The 16,794-nt window shown below is 41.1% G+C and overlaps 3 protein-coding genes and 1 long non-coding RNA gene across 8 annotated transcripts in view; 1 reads left to right on the top strand and 3 right to left on the bottom strand.

Moving 5' to 3' along the window:
• Positions 1-909: 909 nt before the first annotated feature.
• HOXA1 (homeobox A1) lies at positions 910-3,461 on the bottom strand. The gene is made up of 2 exons (XM_048837134.2): positions 2,765-3,461; positions 910-2,359 (listed from the first exon to the last, which is right to left on the bottom strand). Exons 1-2 carry the CDS (start codon positions 3,402-3,404, stop codon positions 2,004-2,006), a joined length of 996 nt encoding a protein of 331 aa, XP_048693091.1. The 5' UTR covers positions 3,405-3,461; the 3' UTR covers positions 910-2,003.
• A 207-nt stretch (positions 3,462-3,668) lies between these two features.
• LOC142071177 (uncharacterized) lies at positions 3,669-7,638 on the top strand. The gene is made up of 2 exons (XR_012667213.1): positions 3,669-3,845; positions 7,307-7,638. It is a non-coding gene; the product is annotated as an uncharacterized LOC142071177 (long non-coding RNA).
• A 520-nt stretch (positions 7,639-8,158) lies between these two features.
• HOXA2 (homeobox A2) lies at positions 8,159-10,800 on the bottom strand. The gene is made up of 2 exons (XM_048838441.2): positions 9,481-10,800; positions 8,159-8,946 (listed from the first exon to the last, which is right to left on the bottom strand). The coding sequence occupies exons 1-2, from the start codon at positions 9,860-9,862 to the stop codon at positions 8,207-8,209; spliced, it is 1,122 nt and encodes a 373-aa protein (XP_048694398.1). The 5' UTR covers positions 9,863-10,800; the 3' UTR covers positions 8,159-8,206.
• Positions 10,801-14,246: 3,446 nt separating this feature from the next.
• The window catches only part of HOXA3 (homeobox A3), a 43,798-nt gene continuing 41,250 nt past the window's right edge, over positions 14,247-16,794 (bottom strand). For all 5 annotated transcript variants that reach the window (XM_048838442.2, XM_048838443.2, XM_048838444.2 and 2 more), the window contains one exon: positions 14,247-15,866. In XM_048838442.2, the coding sequence (XP_048694399.1) occupies positions 15,097-15,866 (770 nt within the window). In that variant the 3' untranslated portion in view covers positions 14,247-15,096. The remainder of the gene's footprint in view (positions 15,867-16,794) is intronic.

The raw sequence follows: 16,794 nt of genomic DNA, 5'->3' as shown, positions 1-16,794 counted from the left end.
AGAAATAAGATCTTACTTGTTCGTTTGGGCTGAAATTCAAAAGCTAGCATCAATTTTATACCTCACATGTCTAGCTGAACATGTCTGTACTCAGCCCTGAAATAGTCAATAAAAAGGGGGAGGGGGAGAGGGGAGCTTTCTTTTAATCTGCAAACTGTATTAACTTGAATCGAAGTATTTCAGGATTTCCTAAAATTTGCCTGAAAGAACTTGTTTTATGCACAGTGGAAGCATCCAATTGGTGTAGATTATTGGGCTTTTTGGCAAGAACAAGTTGTGTGTATCACCTGGAGGTGAAATTCTCTTTGAAATAAGGTGCAAATGTATAGCATTAGAGTTCCGTCTCCATGAAGAAGAAGCACCCAACTGTCGGGTTGTTAACGTCTTAAAGAAGTCACTGGCAATGTAAAGAGGAGGGAGAATGGAGCTGCATGTCTTGGGTCAGCTTTATACTAGCGATAATGAAATGTGACTCTCTTAACTATTGGCCTACGATGTGAAGAAAGACTGGCTGAAGACAGTTTCTGCTTTTGAAGAGTGCTCTGTTTATAGATATGTCAGCGTTCAGTTGGAGGTGAAAAGGTTAGCACTTGAACCAGGAAGTGCTAGGATTTGTGTTTCAAAAGATAGATCTAGTTCATAAATTCCCTCGTGCTGCAACAGAGAGGGGAGTTTTCTTATACTATCTAAAGATAATATTGGTGAAACATGAAAAAGGACTCTGGCTTGTGCGATGTGGCACGGTTGAAAGGAACTACAGAGTTCTGACCTCAGCACAGTAATGATTAGGAGAAATTACTTTTTATTAAGTAGCATATCAAAGGCCACATCAGTGAAAATGAAGAAACTGAAATGTTGAGCTAAGTATGATTAACAACGGCACAAAAAAAAGTACCCAAACCAAGTATACCTGAAACGGGAATATATTTATTACAGACATTTTAGGACCCGTAAATTCTGCTCTGGATTCATCACTTACAGAATCTCAGAACCTTTAATGATTGTACAGAAAATCAGGAAGATGGTTTGCTCACAAATGACAACTGATAAAACTCAGTGTACCTTAAGTACATCAAAGCACTGTGCATCATGCAAAGTTCCATACACGAATCACATAAAATATACATTCAGTTGGCCATTCATCACATTGACGATTTGGTTGAAAAGACATCAAGTCTAAGGAATGATTAATATGAAAATAGGAGTAGGTCAGGTCTTTTGGATAATATACCCTTAGGTCCCATATAATCCAGCACAGATGGGGGGAGGTGGGGTGGGAGCACACCAAGCAAAGTTTACAAAACCTAGTGCAATTGAAGCTTTCTCCTTCCAGTTCATTAAAAGAAATGGTGCCTATTATTTGAGGTATCTGATTGGCATTAACAAATTTAGCTGATATGATCATCAGTTGTAACAATATAAAACGGATTCCACCTTTGAGACTGCACCTACCCTATTTAATCTGATTATCTAAACATCATTTCTAGAAAATCTGTAAAAAGATAAATCTCTTGGACAAAGTATTTACAACCAGCAAACTCATACGCATGAAAAAGAATACATTAAATTAAAGGATGAAAGTTCTATAATTTGTGTAAACACTTTCAATAGTGCATCTCTTCATGAGGTTATGTACTCCATATATCCTGTCTTTATGTAAGGAAAAATATAGAAATGTCCTTGCAATTTTATTCTACTGAGAACTACTGAGAACTCTTTTAACTGTGCCAACAAATCTTCTGTAGCAAATAGCAGGAATTTAAAAAAATATGAATTTTGAATAAGTGATCATCAGAAACCTGATTATGGAAACCACTAAATTGTTTAGTTCTGCATAGACTAAACAGCTGGGGAGCCTTCTAAAACCAAATTCTCTTGAAACAAGTTGATTGACGTAAAGATGACCTAAAGATTAAAATATACTTTAAATCAATAAAGCTTTGCTAAAGATGTGGCTTTAGAGTGGGAGTCGTATATCTAAAACAGTGGGGGCCAGAAATATTTCAATTTGAGGTAGTTAGAGTGTCTGAGGTAGATGAAGCTGGTGAAGGGGTACATGGGGATGAACTGGACTTTTCTGATGATTCCTCTGTTTTTTCTTCACTTCCTGTCGGGGTAGCAGGGGAAATGGGTAGCAACCCCTCTTTCTCTCTTTTCTTCTGCTTCATCCTACGGTTCTGGAACCAGATTTTCACCTGTGTTTCATTAAGTTGCAGTGAAGCAGCTATCTCCACCCTCCTGGCCCTTGTCAAGTACTTGTTGAAATGGAATTCTTTCTCCAGTTCTGTGAGCTGCTTAGTGGTAAAATTGGTTCTAACGGTGTTGGGCTGACCTACGTATCCGTACTCTCCAGCTTTCCCTGCAAAAGTATATGAAAAGTTCAATAAGTGATATATAGGTGACATAATCAATATGTGCACACAGGTAAAACGATATGGAACAAGAACTTCTTAAAAAGAGGGACAGTGAGTGATGGAGTGTGAGGTGCTAATATAAAGGCGGCCACTAGTGTGTATCAAAGGAAATTTGATAAGTTGTTTACCAATTACAAGAAATATTACCACATAAAAACCCAGCATGGAACTGCCATTATATCAGGTGGATGAACCTGTCCATACTCAGTGGTCTCAGCTCTCCTTACCCATAAACAACAAGGCACCTGTACACTCTAGGTCAGAAAGCAGAAGGGTTTGGTTTCGTTTTGTTTTATTAAAGAAAGTGGAAGAGGAAAGAAACAGCCCCCTGCTCTGAAATCACGACTAACCTGTTTTAGGCGGGTTTCTTTTAACTTTCATCCAGTCAAAGGTTTGTGCTGGAGGCGAGGTCTCTGCAGAAGGAGAGCGACAAGCTTCTTGGTGGCTGGCATGGAGTGGGGATAAGGAATTACTATAACTCGCTAGAGTCAGATTCTGCTGCTCTTGTCCGTATGAGGGGTGAATGTACTGAGCGGGACCCACCGTGCCCCCAGCATAACCTTGGTGGGGGTGGTGATGCTGGACCATGGAAGATGAGACAGTTCCAGAGTAAACGGCCGGGGTGCATGGGGGATACCCTCCACTTACATCTGCTTCCTGATTTAGTGCGTAGTGACTGTAACCCGCGGTGAAGTTCTGGGTGGCATATCCCGAGCTACAGCTAGAGTGCGAGTAGGACATGCCCAGGTTGTTGTGATGCTGGAAGGTACCGGTCTGGTGATGGTGATGGTGATGGTGATGGGGACTTATCTGGACCCCCCTGCCAACCAAAAAGCGATCATCCCCGTTGCAGTTACTGGCAGTGACCGCACAGGACTGGAAAGTTGTAATCCCATGATCTGGGGGAGGATAGGCTCTGGAAGAGCATGCCCCGGACTCTCCGCTGAGGATGGGGTAATCGAGGAAGGAACTCATCCTCGCCGTGTCCATTTATCACCGAGTGACCGGGTCTTCGGAGTCCTGGGTGACCGTGCCAACTTTCTCACTTCCTCCATGGGGCCAGGAGAAAAATGATATGAATGTACAGTGAGAGGGGGACACGTGAGGACGGCAGCCAATGGCTGAGCCTCCTGCTAAAATTTCCCTGCTCCTGTTGGTGATGGATCACCGTTCCAGTGGCATTTAAATTCCGAGCGCTCCTCCATCAAGGTGACGCGGATCTACCACCACCTCCTCTTCCCCCCCCCCCGTCCTCCTCCCCCTTCCCCTTAGCCAGTTCATTGGGGCTTCAGAGCCGGGGCCAGAGAGACAGTGTGAGCCCAGGCGCTCAGCCTGCAGCAGCTGAGGCGGAGGCGCCTCTGGAGGGGGGTGGAGGGGGGTGCTCCTGCGGCATGGATTACAGGGCTCGGAGACCCAGCTGGAGGAGCCCAGGTAAGACAGGCGCTCTCAGGCTTTCTGCTCGCAGAGCAGTTGGTGGCCGCTCCCTTCCCCGGAGCGCGCTTGGGAGGATTTGGGCCACCACCAGCACCGCTCCGGGGTGAATCTCCTTCACGGATGGCTCGAGAGTGCGGCACTCCTGCTGGTGCTGTCAGGACAGCCCATCGCCCCTGCCCTCCTGCTGGCCGGTCCTTGTGCGGGGCCCAGCTGGACGGGCAAGCGGGCTGTGCAGAAGGGAGCCCCGCGCAGCGTTTCGGGGCTGGGGGCATGCGGGGGGCTGGGTGGGGGAGACCGGTTTCCCCTTTCCGGGAGCCTCAGCAGAGCCCCACTCTCGACCAGCCAAGAGTTAAAGGGGCTTGTCCATCCCCTTCCCCATCGCGCCGATGTTATTAGCATGGAAATGAGGCGCTTTTGTAATTTAACCCCATTGTGCTGCGGGCAGGCGGGCTCGCCCGGCTTCTGCCACCGAGCCTAGGCGTGGGGCGCCGAGCGGCCGGAGCGCTGCTGCCTCGGCCCCTATCTGGGGCTCTGCCCAGCTAACCAGGGGTTACGTGAGCTCAGTCGGTTTCGGGGCTGCGGGGGGGGGGGGGGGGGCAGGAAAATGGATGACGATTGCAAACGTGGGCCAGGCTGGAAACTTTTCCAGGTTCTGCAATCCATCTGCTGGGGTCCCGCGGCGCCTGACACACACACAACACACACAACACACACACACACACAATGCATGAGATCTAGGGACAGTTCCTAACGATAAACACACCCAAGCACCGGATGACATGCCCAGGGGTAAGGGGGAGGGGGAGAGAAAAGGAGGTGAAGGGCCACTGCAGTCCCTAACTCTAATTAATTCTCTTTGTCACTTGGTGGCTCTCTTTGTCACTGTATACTCCACCACAGAGTATACAGAGAGTAGAGGGGAGAGTAACCAGATAGCTGCTGGCAGAGGTGCCCCCCCCCCACCCTGTGTGATCTATCTCAGAGTTTACTAAAACTTTCTCTTGTTCCAGACAAGGAAAATAGGACCAATGGTTAGAACAGCATGGATGATAGTTGGTATTTGGCATTTGATTTCACGTTCACCTTATCTGCTCAGACAGATACAGGCAGTTACAGAGCTAGTCAAACATGTGGAGCCATCCACGTAACTTCGCAAATAGTTTTATTCTTGTCTTTTTCAGCCTGGAGAACTGTGTGTGGATTTATGCAGATGCACTTCGACTTTGGCAGATTTTGCATTGTCACCATGCCCGATTGATTGTTATTTGTATTTTAAAATATAAAGGGCTATTTCCCCCTCGACTCGCCAGCCCCCTCCCTCCAGCCACCCACACATACTAAGTGCAACATCCTCTTCCAAGTGATAAGTTACCAAAAATGTTCGAAGCTCCAACTAGGCCACCCTTGTATCCATTTCACCTCCAGAGCCGCTCTGACGCCACCGGAAAACGAATATATGTTCCCCCGCCTAAGTTTATCCATAAAAAGATTTGTCCTTCTATTTACATTTTACAAACATGCCTAGATAGCCGTTTGAAAACATTGGATTTCTTAAAATTCATGAGTGAGGCTGGGAGGAAGTCCAGCAAGCATATATGGAACGATGCTCACCTTTTTTGGCTGCAATATTGTCTTATTTAATTCTTGTCAATCAGTTGTGATAACCGCTGTACAAATCAGGTGCTAACACAGGCTGGCGTATCTGTTAACTATAAAAGAGATGGCTTTTTCCAGTTTTTTTTTCTTCACTACTTTAACGATTAACAAAACTATTTATTGTACCGTATATGTATAATTTATTTATAAACATCGTTGATGTTATACCATCATATTCAAAGAACAGAATTGTTTACTAAAAGAACAGTAAACTTCTCTCTATTTAAAATCAATCTATCTGCAAATCTATCTGCACATATAATTCCTCTCTATATATTTACCCGTCATTTTTGCCAAATAACAGCTCCTCTGTTACTCTCCTCTGCTTCCTTTAAATTGTTTCCCTTCGTTTCTGCACCATTGTTTTGAAGAAATCCGCGTCTTTTGTTACATTGTCTCTCTTCTAATGCCTCGAATGCTGCTGCCATTACAGAGCCACAGTGCAACATAATGGGAAGGGGACACACCAGGGATAAATACCTCTTCATCCCCCCAACTAGAAAAGTTGCCATCAGACACGGTCGCAAATACACACAAAAATTCAGAGCTGTGCTATTTTAACGGTCAAATCTTTCCGCTAGCCCCACCCTGCCTCCTTTGTGGGTTCGATCCACCGTGGTTTGCAGAAAGTCGAGTTTGCATCTCCAGCAATTCAAGCCTTGAAGCATTTCTGGCGCCTGATGCGCATTCTTGGAACATTCCCCAAACAATACTCTGTGTCTCTCACACACTCAAGATTTAGGGGTTACAGTGAGTTTCTTAGAGGAATTCTATCTCAGGTAGATTTACAGATATTGCTTTTACATATATCTTGAGAGACTTTTACTGGTCTTTTCCTAAACAATTCTGTTCATTTAAGAAGATGCTATGACATCACTTTGTATATACATCATACATAAATATCTAAAAGCCAATCATATATTAACAATTAAATCCCATTGGAACCCTGTAACAGGCGTTAAAATACTCGACGAAAACTGCTCTCTTACAAAAGCGAAAGTGCTGAAGCAGCGAAAGAAAAGAAGCAGGCCCGAGGTTTTTGTGGCATCCGCAGCTTAGCCAATCTGTTGTTTTAAACGAGCAATAAAAATGAATTATGACTAAACGCCTTCTAACTTAATGGTTTTAGACGGGGATCCCCGGCTCCGGCAAATACGTAAGAGGATTTTTATTTGTGCATGTGTTCCTGCCATTGATCTCTTTGATGACATTCTCATTCATAGAAAGAGTGTGATTTATGAGTGTAGGAAGAATTGCATCCAACCCCTTCCAGCTATTGCCCACGCATCTCAGCTCCGCAACGTGTTGCGGATCAGAGAAATAACACATCTCAAATGAAATGGAAACAAAGTACTTGAGACAAATGAATCCATTCACTGTGTTTCAGATATATTCCGGAATAATCAAGGATCTGTGGGCAGCAAAACTACCTGCTAGCATCTGTTGCTTGATTTTAGCAGAGTAAAAAACGCTCACCTTCTGAACTGGGTGATTAACATCAATAATATTCTTACCAATTTAGCTGGAGTTTTTAATGAGCTTTTTTACTGCTGTAATTGAGGAAGTAACACATTTTTGGACAGTGGGCCGCTGAAGTGGTTCAACTGAAATTTAAACATGTTAACCATTAGCTTCCAGTTTTAATGATCAACCCTTGGCACCGCAAACCGGTTTAAAAAGAAAGGGACTTTCTTTGTTATTGGACCCCGCAGAAATCCCCTGAAGAATGGCACTAAGAATTTAAGCCCATCCTAAATGTATTTTTAGATAATAACATTTTTTTTATTTCCTCTCTTTTTTAGATATCTTTTCTTGGGACCTTTCAACACATGGGAGCTAATCCGAGGCGTACTTTGTTAGCATTTTTATTTTTAAAGAAGTGTTTCAGAAAACGACTTGCTGGACACCTAAACGTTGAGTTATAGAAAAACAGGATGCTTTAAAAGAGCCTTCCACCCCTGTAACGAGCCAGGTTCTATAGCAGGCACGTTCCCCATTTACAATAGATTCTATTTTGTCTGTAACGGCTAAGATGCATATGTATGGTGTTTGTCACAGTTTAGAAAACCCAAGACTTGTATTCACACACAGAATAACCTGTTATGTGCATTAAAAGGAAGAAATCTTTATGTGAGCTCTGTGGGCTTTTTAGTTATTATTTTGTTTGTGAGAATCACCGGGTACTTTGACCTGACTTATGAGAACCTTTGCAATAAAAAAATTAAATGTGATTTTTCTCTCTCTAATAAATATATTAAATTACCAAAAGGAGAGAGATGGTGACCAGAATGTCTTAATTTCATTTCTGAAGTTAAATAAAGAGAGGGGGGTGGGAGGAAATACCACTTATGGTCTGAGTCTAGAGAGAGAGAGAAGAAAGCTACTTGTAGCAAACAAGAATTTATTCTACCAAAAATACTTATGACAACGCATCCTAATGTAATACAAAAATAAAAAGAAAGTGAAGATACAATTCTATATGATCACTTTCTTACAGGCCTCATATATTGCTTTCATAGAGGGACCTAGAATGTGGCTAGGTTAAACTGAACACAATTAAAACTTCATAAGAAACAGTAAAAATGGCTCTGGAACACAGTAAAGGGAATTAAAAAACAGAAAATACTGACCAGGAAAAGAAAAATAAAAGAAAGTAATTTGAAACAAGCCATAACCCTTGGCGACAGGACGTCTTTAATTTCTCAATAATTCAGATGCTGCAAGTCAATTGTAGTGAGTGTGTCTGTAAAAAAGTCAAAACTGTCAGCAGAAATATCTACAGGACTGTCCAGAGATCCTGGCAAACTGGGTGAAACTGCATCTGAAAGCTGTAGGCAGGAATCTGTGGAGAAAACGTTAAAGTCCTGTAAAGAAGGGACATCTAGGGCCTCAGGACTGTCATTGTTCAGGCCAGCTGCACAGTTCTGGGCCATTGTTGATAGGCAGTTTTGAACAGTGGGTGACTGATGCTGAAAATGTTTCAGATTTTTCTCATTGCTTGTTAAAGGCGAAACTGGGAAACTTTGGGACTCTCCATTGTGTACATTCTGAGCCTGCTGTTGAGATAGTGCATTTTGTTGAAAAGTGTAACCTTCCCTTTCCAAAAGAGCGCCTGAGACATTATTGAGGGTTTGCTCAAAGAGCGATTTCTCCTCCTCCTCTTCTGCTTTCTCGCTGTCCTCCAGACTCTTAAATTTCCCCTCACTGTTTTGGTTCTCCTTACACTGGGTCTGTCTCTTGTGCTTCATCCTTCTGTTCTGGAACCAGACTTTTACTTGTCTCTCAGTCAAATCCAGCAAAGCTGCTATTTCAACCCTCCTTGGTCTACAGAGATACTTGTTGAAATGAAATTCTTTTTCTAGCTCCAAAAGCTGGGTGTTGGTATAAGCCGTCCTCAGCCTCCTAGATCCACCGTTCCCACTGTCGGGGATTTCATGAGACTCTGTAAAAACAGATAAATGCACAGTTTGAATTTTAGCATCCCAGCACATTCCACCTCAGAGGGGGGAAAGATATATGTATATATATATAGCATAAAATATCAACTGCAACAAAATGGCCGCCCTTGGCTGCAGTAGATCCATTGTGTTGCACTCCTGTGCTCCCGATACTGTGGACCCCTTTCCACCTCAATAAAATTATTGCATCTAGCTCCCAAACCTACCAGAGCAAACTTTATATTAGCCATACTACAATTTATAATTAATGCATCAGCTGCTTAGCTGAGCAGGAGCAATCTATCACTCTTCATTACTGTCAAATATCCTAACTCTAGGACAGCAAGACAAGAGGAGGTCAGCTCCAACTCAGATAAATCATCCCACATTAAACAAGTTAGGGAAAGTTTGGGGTTTTAATAACACTGTGGAGCCCACCAGATTATTTCCTCCTTCTCCTCCAAACCATTTCCAGTGAAGTTGGGAAAGTAACAATCCAAGGAAAAGAGCTAGCTCTAGGGGAAAGTTTTTTAACTGACCTTTGTGGCTTAGGCAGGCTGGTCCAGTGGCTGAGGCTGAGGCCGAAGCAAGCGGGAGGGTAGTTTTCTTGGAGGCTTTTTTCTCTTTCATCCAGGGGTATTCCGGAGGCTGCAGGGCGCCGGCTGGCACCGGGCTGCTGCTGCTGACATTGGGGCTCTGCTTGGGACGGCTGCTGCTGGTGTGGCGAGGGTGGCTGCCTGGGTTCAGGCTGGGGATGGTCTGCTCAAAAGGAGGAGGAATCAGTGTCGAGTGTGAAAGCGTCGAGTTCTTGATTGATGAACTTTGAAATGTATCACCGACAGGGGGGAAAGATGGCAGGCACTCAGCAAGCGATGGCTGACTATTGATAAAACCAATCTCTCGCTCAAATTCGAAATTCATGGCCTTCAACTCGCAGCCCCCTTGGAGAAAAAGTTCCCTCTTATTGAGGGTTTTTGCGGGGGAGGGGGGAAAGGCCCAGGAAAAAGGAGAGAGAGAAGAAAAAAATATATCATAGAAGATCGCTGGTGGGGTGTTTTTTTTCTAATTCACTGATTACAGCCGTATGGGGACCGTGCTACTATTAAACTATTGAATTCATGGAGACAAGGTTGAAATTGGACCGAATTGGCTGTCACATGATTGCCTCTGCCCAATGACAATTTGGGCTTTAATCAAAAGAAGCCACTGTCTGTTTGATTGATCCAAAAAAGTCGGGAAGGAACGCCTCATTGGGGGCCAGAAAGGCTTTATTTACACTTTTTAGGGGGAAAATTATATATCTGTATCTATCGGCTTTGCGTCCTAATCTGAAATGATCTGTGTGTGTGTGTATGTGTGTGTGTGTGTGTGTGTGTGTATGTGTGTGTGTGGTTGCTTGTCCTGCAGACTGCTGCCCCTCTCGTCTCCTCCCGCACACTCATCTCATTGTTTGGGACTGTCAGGAAAACGCTTTGCACCTCGCAAATCATTTAAGCACCTCAATCTGACGCTTTGAGTCATTAACAAAGTAATCCATTAATCTTCAAAGTTTTGACACCTGGGGCCCCCACATCTCAGCCACATAAGAAGTTGCACCCAGGCAGGAGTTACTGGCAGAGAGTCCTGCTTTTTTCCCGGGGAATAGCACTTCCCCCTAAGCTAGTTTACTGCTCCCGAATTGGCATCTCTATGCCACTTTTGCTTTGGGGGGAGAGAGTATGTACAGTATGGAGAACAATTGGCCGCCGATCTCTGAGCTCATTGTTTAGCAGGATTTTCCGCAGCAGCCTTGCTCCTATGGGAAGAATAACATAGAAAAAGCTTTATGGTCATGACTTTTCACTGCAGTTGACTTCACAGAAGTGCACTATAATATATCTATCTATCTCTATCTCTACCATATAGATATAGATATACTGTAAATATTCTAAGCAATCTAGTGCATTAGTTTGTAAACTACACTCGCTTCTGCTGACATGTTTTACTTAATAACCGTAGTAGACGGGGTCTGGTGAGTATGTTCAATTGCAGGGAAATATATTGGAAGGTAGTGTCAGATATATATATAAATATTAATACGTCAGGGGGGAAATGCTGCAAGGATTCTAACTTGAATGACTGTGTATGAGCCAAAAGCATTTGCTTTGTTTACAATCGTTTTGATTTACAACTTACAAAGCTATTAAACTACTGAACGCTGAGGCTTTGAAACAACCTTTCCAATCAAATCGAGAAGAGTGGTAAAAGTATGATGCTAATGGCTATTTATTATTAATTGTTGTTATTATTATTAAAACACAATGAAGACATCCTGAATTTTATTTTTCCACAGCACGCAGGCCATATCTGTTTCGTGTAGCATTTTATATTCAAGATGAAAAACATCATTGTTGTGCTTTTTTTTTTTTTTTTTTTTTTAGTCTAAGGAAGCCAAATCAGCCTCGCGCTGGCAATAGCTGCTCTGTTTCGGAATTGCATTGAAAGGAATCGCCAGAATCTTTGTAAGCGGTTCAAATAACAAACTGATCATTAGACCTCCACTCTATCCAAGACTGACCAAAACCCTTCGGTCTGAAGCTAATAAATCCACAAGATGAAGTATATCTGGGAAAGGCTGGGAAAGGAGGAATGGGGTTGGGGCATTTTAAAGGGGGGGTTGTTTTGTTAGGTTGTTTAAATAAAATATAGAACGAGACTTGTCATTTAATACCTCAAAAGGGATGCCTTATAAATATAGATGCTGTTGGAAAATGCTGGGGGTTTAATTTTCTTGCTTTTACTACAAACAAAGCTCTGGTGATGCCTGTGCGTGATCAATCTTGTCCGCCAAAAGGTTTGACAGCTACTGGCCCTTAAGAACACATTTAAACCTTCTTGCTCTTTCCAAGATCAAATGTGACCAAGCAAAGAAGGAGAGCAAGAAACGCAAGTAAACAAGGAAAAAGGCTCCTTTTAAAATGTACTGCTACAGGGTTATTCTCAGTACTGTGGGAATATACGTTTCTAGTTGGCTTGGTGCTGAGGGTTATTTTTACTTTAAAATATTGGAATTAACAGTAGGATGAAAAAAACAATAAAGGGAGAGAAAGAGGGAGATTTCGAGTGTAACCAGCCTTTGTAAGTAAAAACCGTGTGGGTGTAGGTATTCTGCACATTTATTTATTTATTTATTTATCCTATTTATTTTCTTGTGGATCGGTATAATACAAAAACCACCTGGAACAAAAGGTTTTTCTCTTCGGACAGTCAACTGCAAAATACTTGTAAAAATCTATTACTCTGCCTTTGTAAATATGTGTTAATCAATAGATTTTTTAAAAAAAATCCAGTATAGAGATTTAAAAATGGAAACAAACTAGATGTATGATATATATTTTTTCTGGAAAGAGTAGGGGAAATTACGCTCATATATGTATTTGGAATGGGGGGGGAGTGGAAAGCCAAATTCTTTCTAATATTTTTATAAATTTAATTATCTGTGCTAAAAGAAGCAACACATGAAGAATTCATAGATTCTGACATTTCCTTTGATTTTATTTAACCTGCCTAAAACAAGAGTTGTTTAAATAAAACAGAAACATTTCCTAAATAATCCTTTCTGGATTTATCAATTGCCAAAAGATACTTTCTTCCTCTTCTCATTAATGTTCTATCCTAGGTCAGTTTTGAATATATATTATAATTCAATGAAAAATATCAGACAGATTCTAGGCAACCTCTTCATCAGTTGAGGTATAAATACATATATATGTATACAAAATAAATACATACAAAATCGTTTTCTTTGACTGAAATGTTATATATATATTTTGCAGAACACTTATATATAGATTCGTGGATACATTATAATATTTTCAACAAACTTCAAGCAAGGATGATTCTCAGAACAAGATAAAGACTCACGATTAATAATATTTTAGAGTGAGACCAAAATGGCGACATTTTTCCTGTGCATTAAAAAGACACAGATACTGAACAGCATGGGTTAATATCTACATGGCATATGTTTATGTGTCTATATACATACATGTGTATATTTCACCCGAATCTATTAAGGTCCCTCCTGATTTATAGTCTGAATTTTAAAAATAAGGTCACATAGTATTATGAAATAAAAATCTTATTTTAGTATGTTGATTCGCTTCTCTGGATTCCAGTTAATACAGATTCCTATCGGAATAGCCTTGCATATGAATACCTTGCTAATTTATTATCGAAAACCATGCAGAGAGTAAGTATTTTGCAAAATTGCGTTTTTTAACCAAAAGCTAGAGCCCACTTGTCTCCCCTCCCCCACCAAGGCCAAAAAAGGGAGGAGGTGAAGTGGGGTGGGAAACCAGATTAACAAAAATGAAAAAAATAATAAATCGGGTCATTTTTTTTAAAACCATAGCCGAATAGGAAGCAACATATTGAGAAGAAAATATCCCGAACTACATTGTAATCCTGTTTATGAGCCTGAACAACAAGCTTTGCTTCCGAAAAGTGTACACAAACCTGAACTGCTGGTTTATTCTGGTTTCTTCTCTAGTGGGGTGATGAACTGTATTTCTCACTATTAATTTTTTTTAATTTGTGCCTTCAAAATATCCATGTGCATTATCTTATTTTTATTCTTAGCTCTCTTTGCTTTATTTAATTTCCCCCTCCTCCCGGCACAATGTAACAGGCGATGAATTGTCTGTTCTGACCCTGGGAGGAAAAGTGTGGGAGTAGAAAGCTCCAAGCTTTCCAAAGGTCCCTCCAGTGCAGAGGCGAGAAGAGCCTTTTCCATATGGACGGCTGTTGGTGAAGTGGGTTCCTGCAGGGGGGAAAAAAAGCCCAACATGGCGAAATCCAACATCCCTAGACCAAGGACCAGCTTACCCTTACGAGCACTGTCTCAGGAATCACTCTGTTCGGCGCGGGCACCCGAGCTTTATGTGAAGCAGTGCTGTTTGCGAAATAAACGTGGTTGTGTTTCTGACCCAAATAAATATTATTCAGACAAAAATATCCTCCCAATAGCAGTGCCTGTAAAGCATGCCGGCAGCTCAGCACCTAGCGTTATGGACACAAAAGGCGGATCGTTTGCATCCTTGGTATTTTCAACGCTGAAATTGTCACAGCTCATAAGACATATTGGGATTTGCCAATTCACTGCAGTTTTAAAACCTTGATAAGGAAAACAGAAGGGGCTGTTTACGTGGGTTGGGTATCGGATATTTGTGTGTGTGTGTGTGTGTGTGTGTGTGTGTATCTATATCTGTTCACTTAGTGATCACATGGTTTGGGTCTTTTTGAACAAATAACCGTTTCTTAACTCTTTATTATTCAGAATAAAAACTTTATTTTTGTCAGAATGTGAGCAGCAAGGAATGTATAACTTTCAAAACAAATCTAGTCTTTTCAGGTTTACACATTTTGCATTTAGCTGGATGTTACAAGCATAAATTATTCAATTTGTGATCAATTTTTCAGATTTTATTGCATTATTATATTTTTAAATAAAGGAGTAATAGTTTCCTTTCAAATGATATTTCCTACTTATGCCAATATGCCATCTAACATACGGCCAGGTAAATACCTCCTGAATATTCATGGTACAGAATTTTATATATATATATATAAATATGAACAGATGGGGATAAATAAAATTTTAAACACTTAGATTATTCAATGTTTTAAAAAAAATATAAATAAATCTGAATGTTCACCAGCATACACACATTGAAAGACTTAACACGTATTAATAATTGTCCAGGGAGCCCCTGTTCAAGCGCCTTTGATTTCTTTCTCGCTATTTAAAAGAAGTGCAATAAAAAATTGCTTCCCCGTGGGATCAATCAATCAATTTGTACGAACAAATTCACATTTCAGAATTATTGTTATAGAAAATTTGTTCATATACCCTGTTTTGATAAAAGTGTAGAAGTAAAGTATAAAGCCTATGTATACTCCCAAAGCGAGACACAAGGCTACAGTTCAAGAAGATAAATATCCACTATTGAAACTATAGAGCAATTCAAGCAACAAATATTGCTACGTCACGTAAACTATAGAACGCTTTACCAAACAAAACAAAACAAAAACAAAAATAGAGGGAGATGGGAGGGAAGGGTGGGAAGTACTTTTAAAAAGTTGGGGACTTCATTCCACTTAGTAACTCATGTCTGTTACAGATGGGTGAGTTTGGGCGCTTCCTGAATTCTTCCCTGAGAAGGATGATGAGAAGTAAGGTCTGTGTATGTTGGGTGTGGATCACAAGGTCCATGGTGGTGATTATTGCCCATTGGCCCAGTCCCACTGTAGTCCATGTTGGCAGAGGAAGGATGAGGGAGATGAGTTAGACCAAAGATGGAAGGCCCAGAATTGGTCATGGTGTCCACATAGTTGCCCCCCACGTAGACGGGGCTTCCCTGTATATGTGGATTTCCATAACTGTTGCCTTGAAGAGGGTGAGTATCATATTCAGGAGTAACTGCTGCTGTCCCCGTGTATCTCTTTTGAGGAGGCGGACAATTATTGAGAGGAGCCGGATATGATGCAGGGATGCCATAGGCATTTTGATGAGGCTTGTTAAATGATGGAGGAGACTGGGGCTCATAGGGAACACTGTTTACTAAAGAATGCATAGAGTTTAAATACCCCCCAGGAGCTGGAGGCACAGGACTTCTGCTTGGGGACTGTCCTCCTGAAGAGGTCATCATGCCCTTTCCCTTTTGATCCTTTTTATATTTCATTCTGCGGTTCTGAAACCATATTTTGATTTGTCTTTCTGTGAGATTGAGCAAATTAGCCATTTCTACCCTTCTTGGCCTGCAGAGGTATCTATTGAAGTGGAACTCCTTTTCCAGTTCTACCAGCTGGGCACTTGTATAAGCTGTACGTGCTCTTTTAGAGGAGGCTTGCCCTGGAGGGCTTTTATCACCAGCACAGCTCTCACCTATGTAAATCACACAAAGAATACAATCAACATGGTGGAACCTGAACACAGTAACCAGAAACAATAGAAGCCATGGCTAGGATTAGTGTCTGTAGATCCCAGCTCTCTGGTATACAAATATCCTAGTGAAACATACATATTTCTTTCTATAACTAAAATATGCCAGGCTAAAAGCATTGAAAGGCTCACCATTATTTTCCTTCACCTTTGAAGTGTCACTATATGACTATAACTGCCTCAATAAACACAGCACCAAATATTGTAGTTTACCTGAAATAATCCTTATACAAGAAGAAAAGATTTTTTAAAAGTGAGTCTTATGAACTCTTTAATGCAAAAGTCTGATTAAATGTTATATATTATTGTTGGTTTCCTCAAAGCAGTCCAGAGGATTTAGATATTTCCATGAATGGAATCCCCCAGAATGGTCTGAAAATCTCATCATACCCACATGAACTCTGTGTGTGTGTTTGTATGCACACTCACACTCATGTGCACATGTCCCATATGTACAAACAAAAATATAATTCTAAACATATACATGCATATATACACATAAATATAAACATATATGTACTATGTATACATATATATATATATATAAACACACATTGCTGTTATGAATAAAATAATACATGACATACAACATTCTAAATGGTAACATTATCAAACCATAAGAAATACATGAAAGAAAATATTTGCCAAAGTTTTGGAATCTATTTCCACAGTACACAGGAAATGTAGGAAGTGGTAAATATAAACAAAATGCCTGGGAACAGAAGTTTGTGTTATCGATTTAGGTGTACTTGTGTAATAATAATTTCCATATATACTATAATCCCCCAGTAATATTTTTATGGACCTAACTTTATTTTACTCATAACTGATCTTTGTTTACCAGACTTGTAACTTTGCCAGTCTGCTAAAA

This window comes from Caretta caretta, chromosome 2 (assembly GCF_965140235.1).
Source record: "Caretta caretta isolate rCarCar2 chromosome 2, rCarCar1.hap1, whole genome shotgun sequence".
In the NCBI taxonomy this organism is placed as follows: domain Eukaryota; kingdom Metazoa; phylum Chordata; order Testudines; family Cheloniidae; genus Caretta; species Caretta caretta.
Note: the sequence above shows the minus strand (reverse complement) of the source record. Positions and strands in the feature narration are given on the sequence as shown.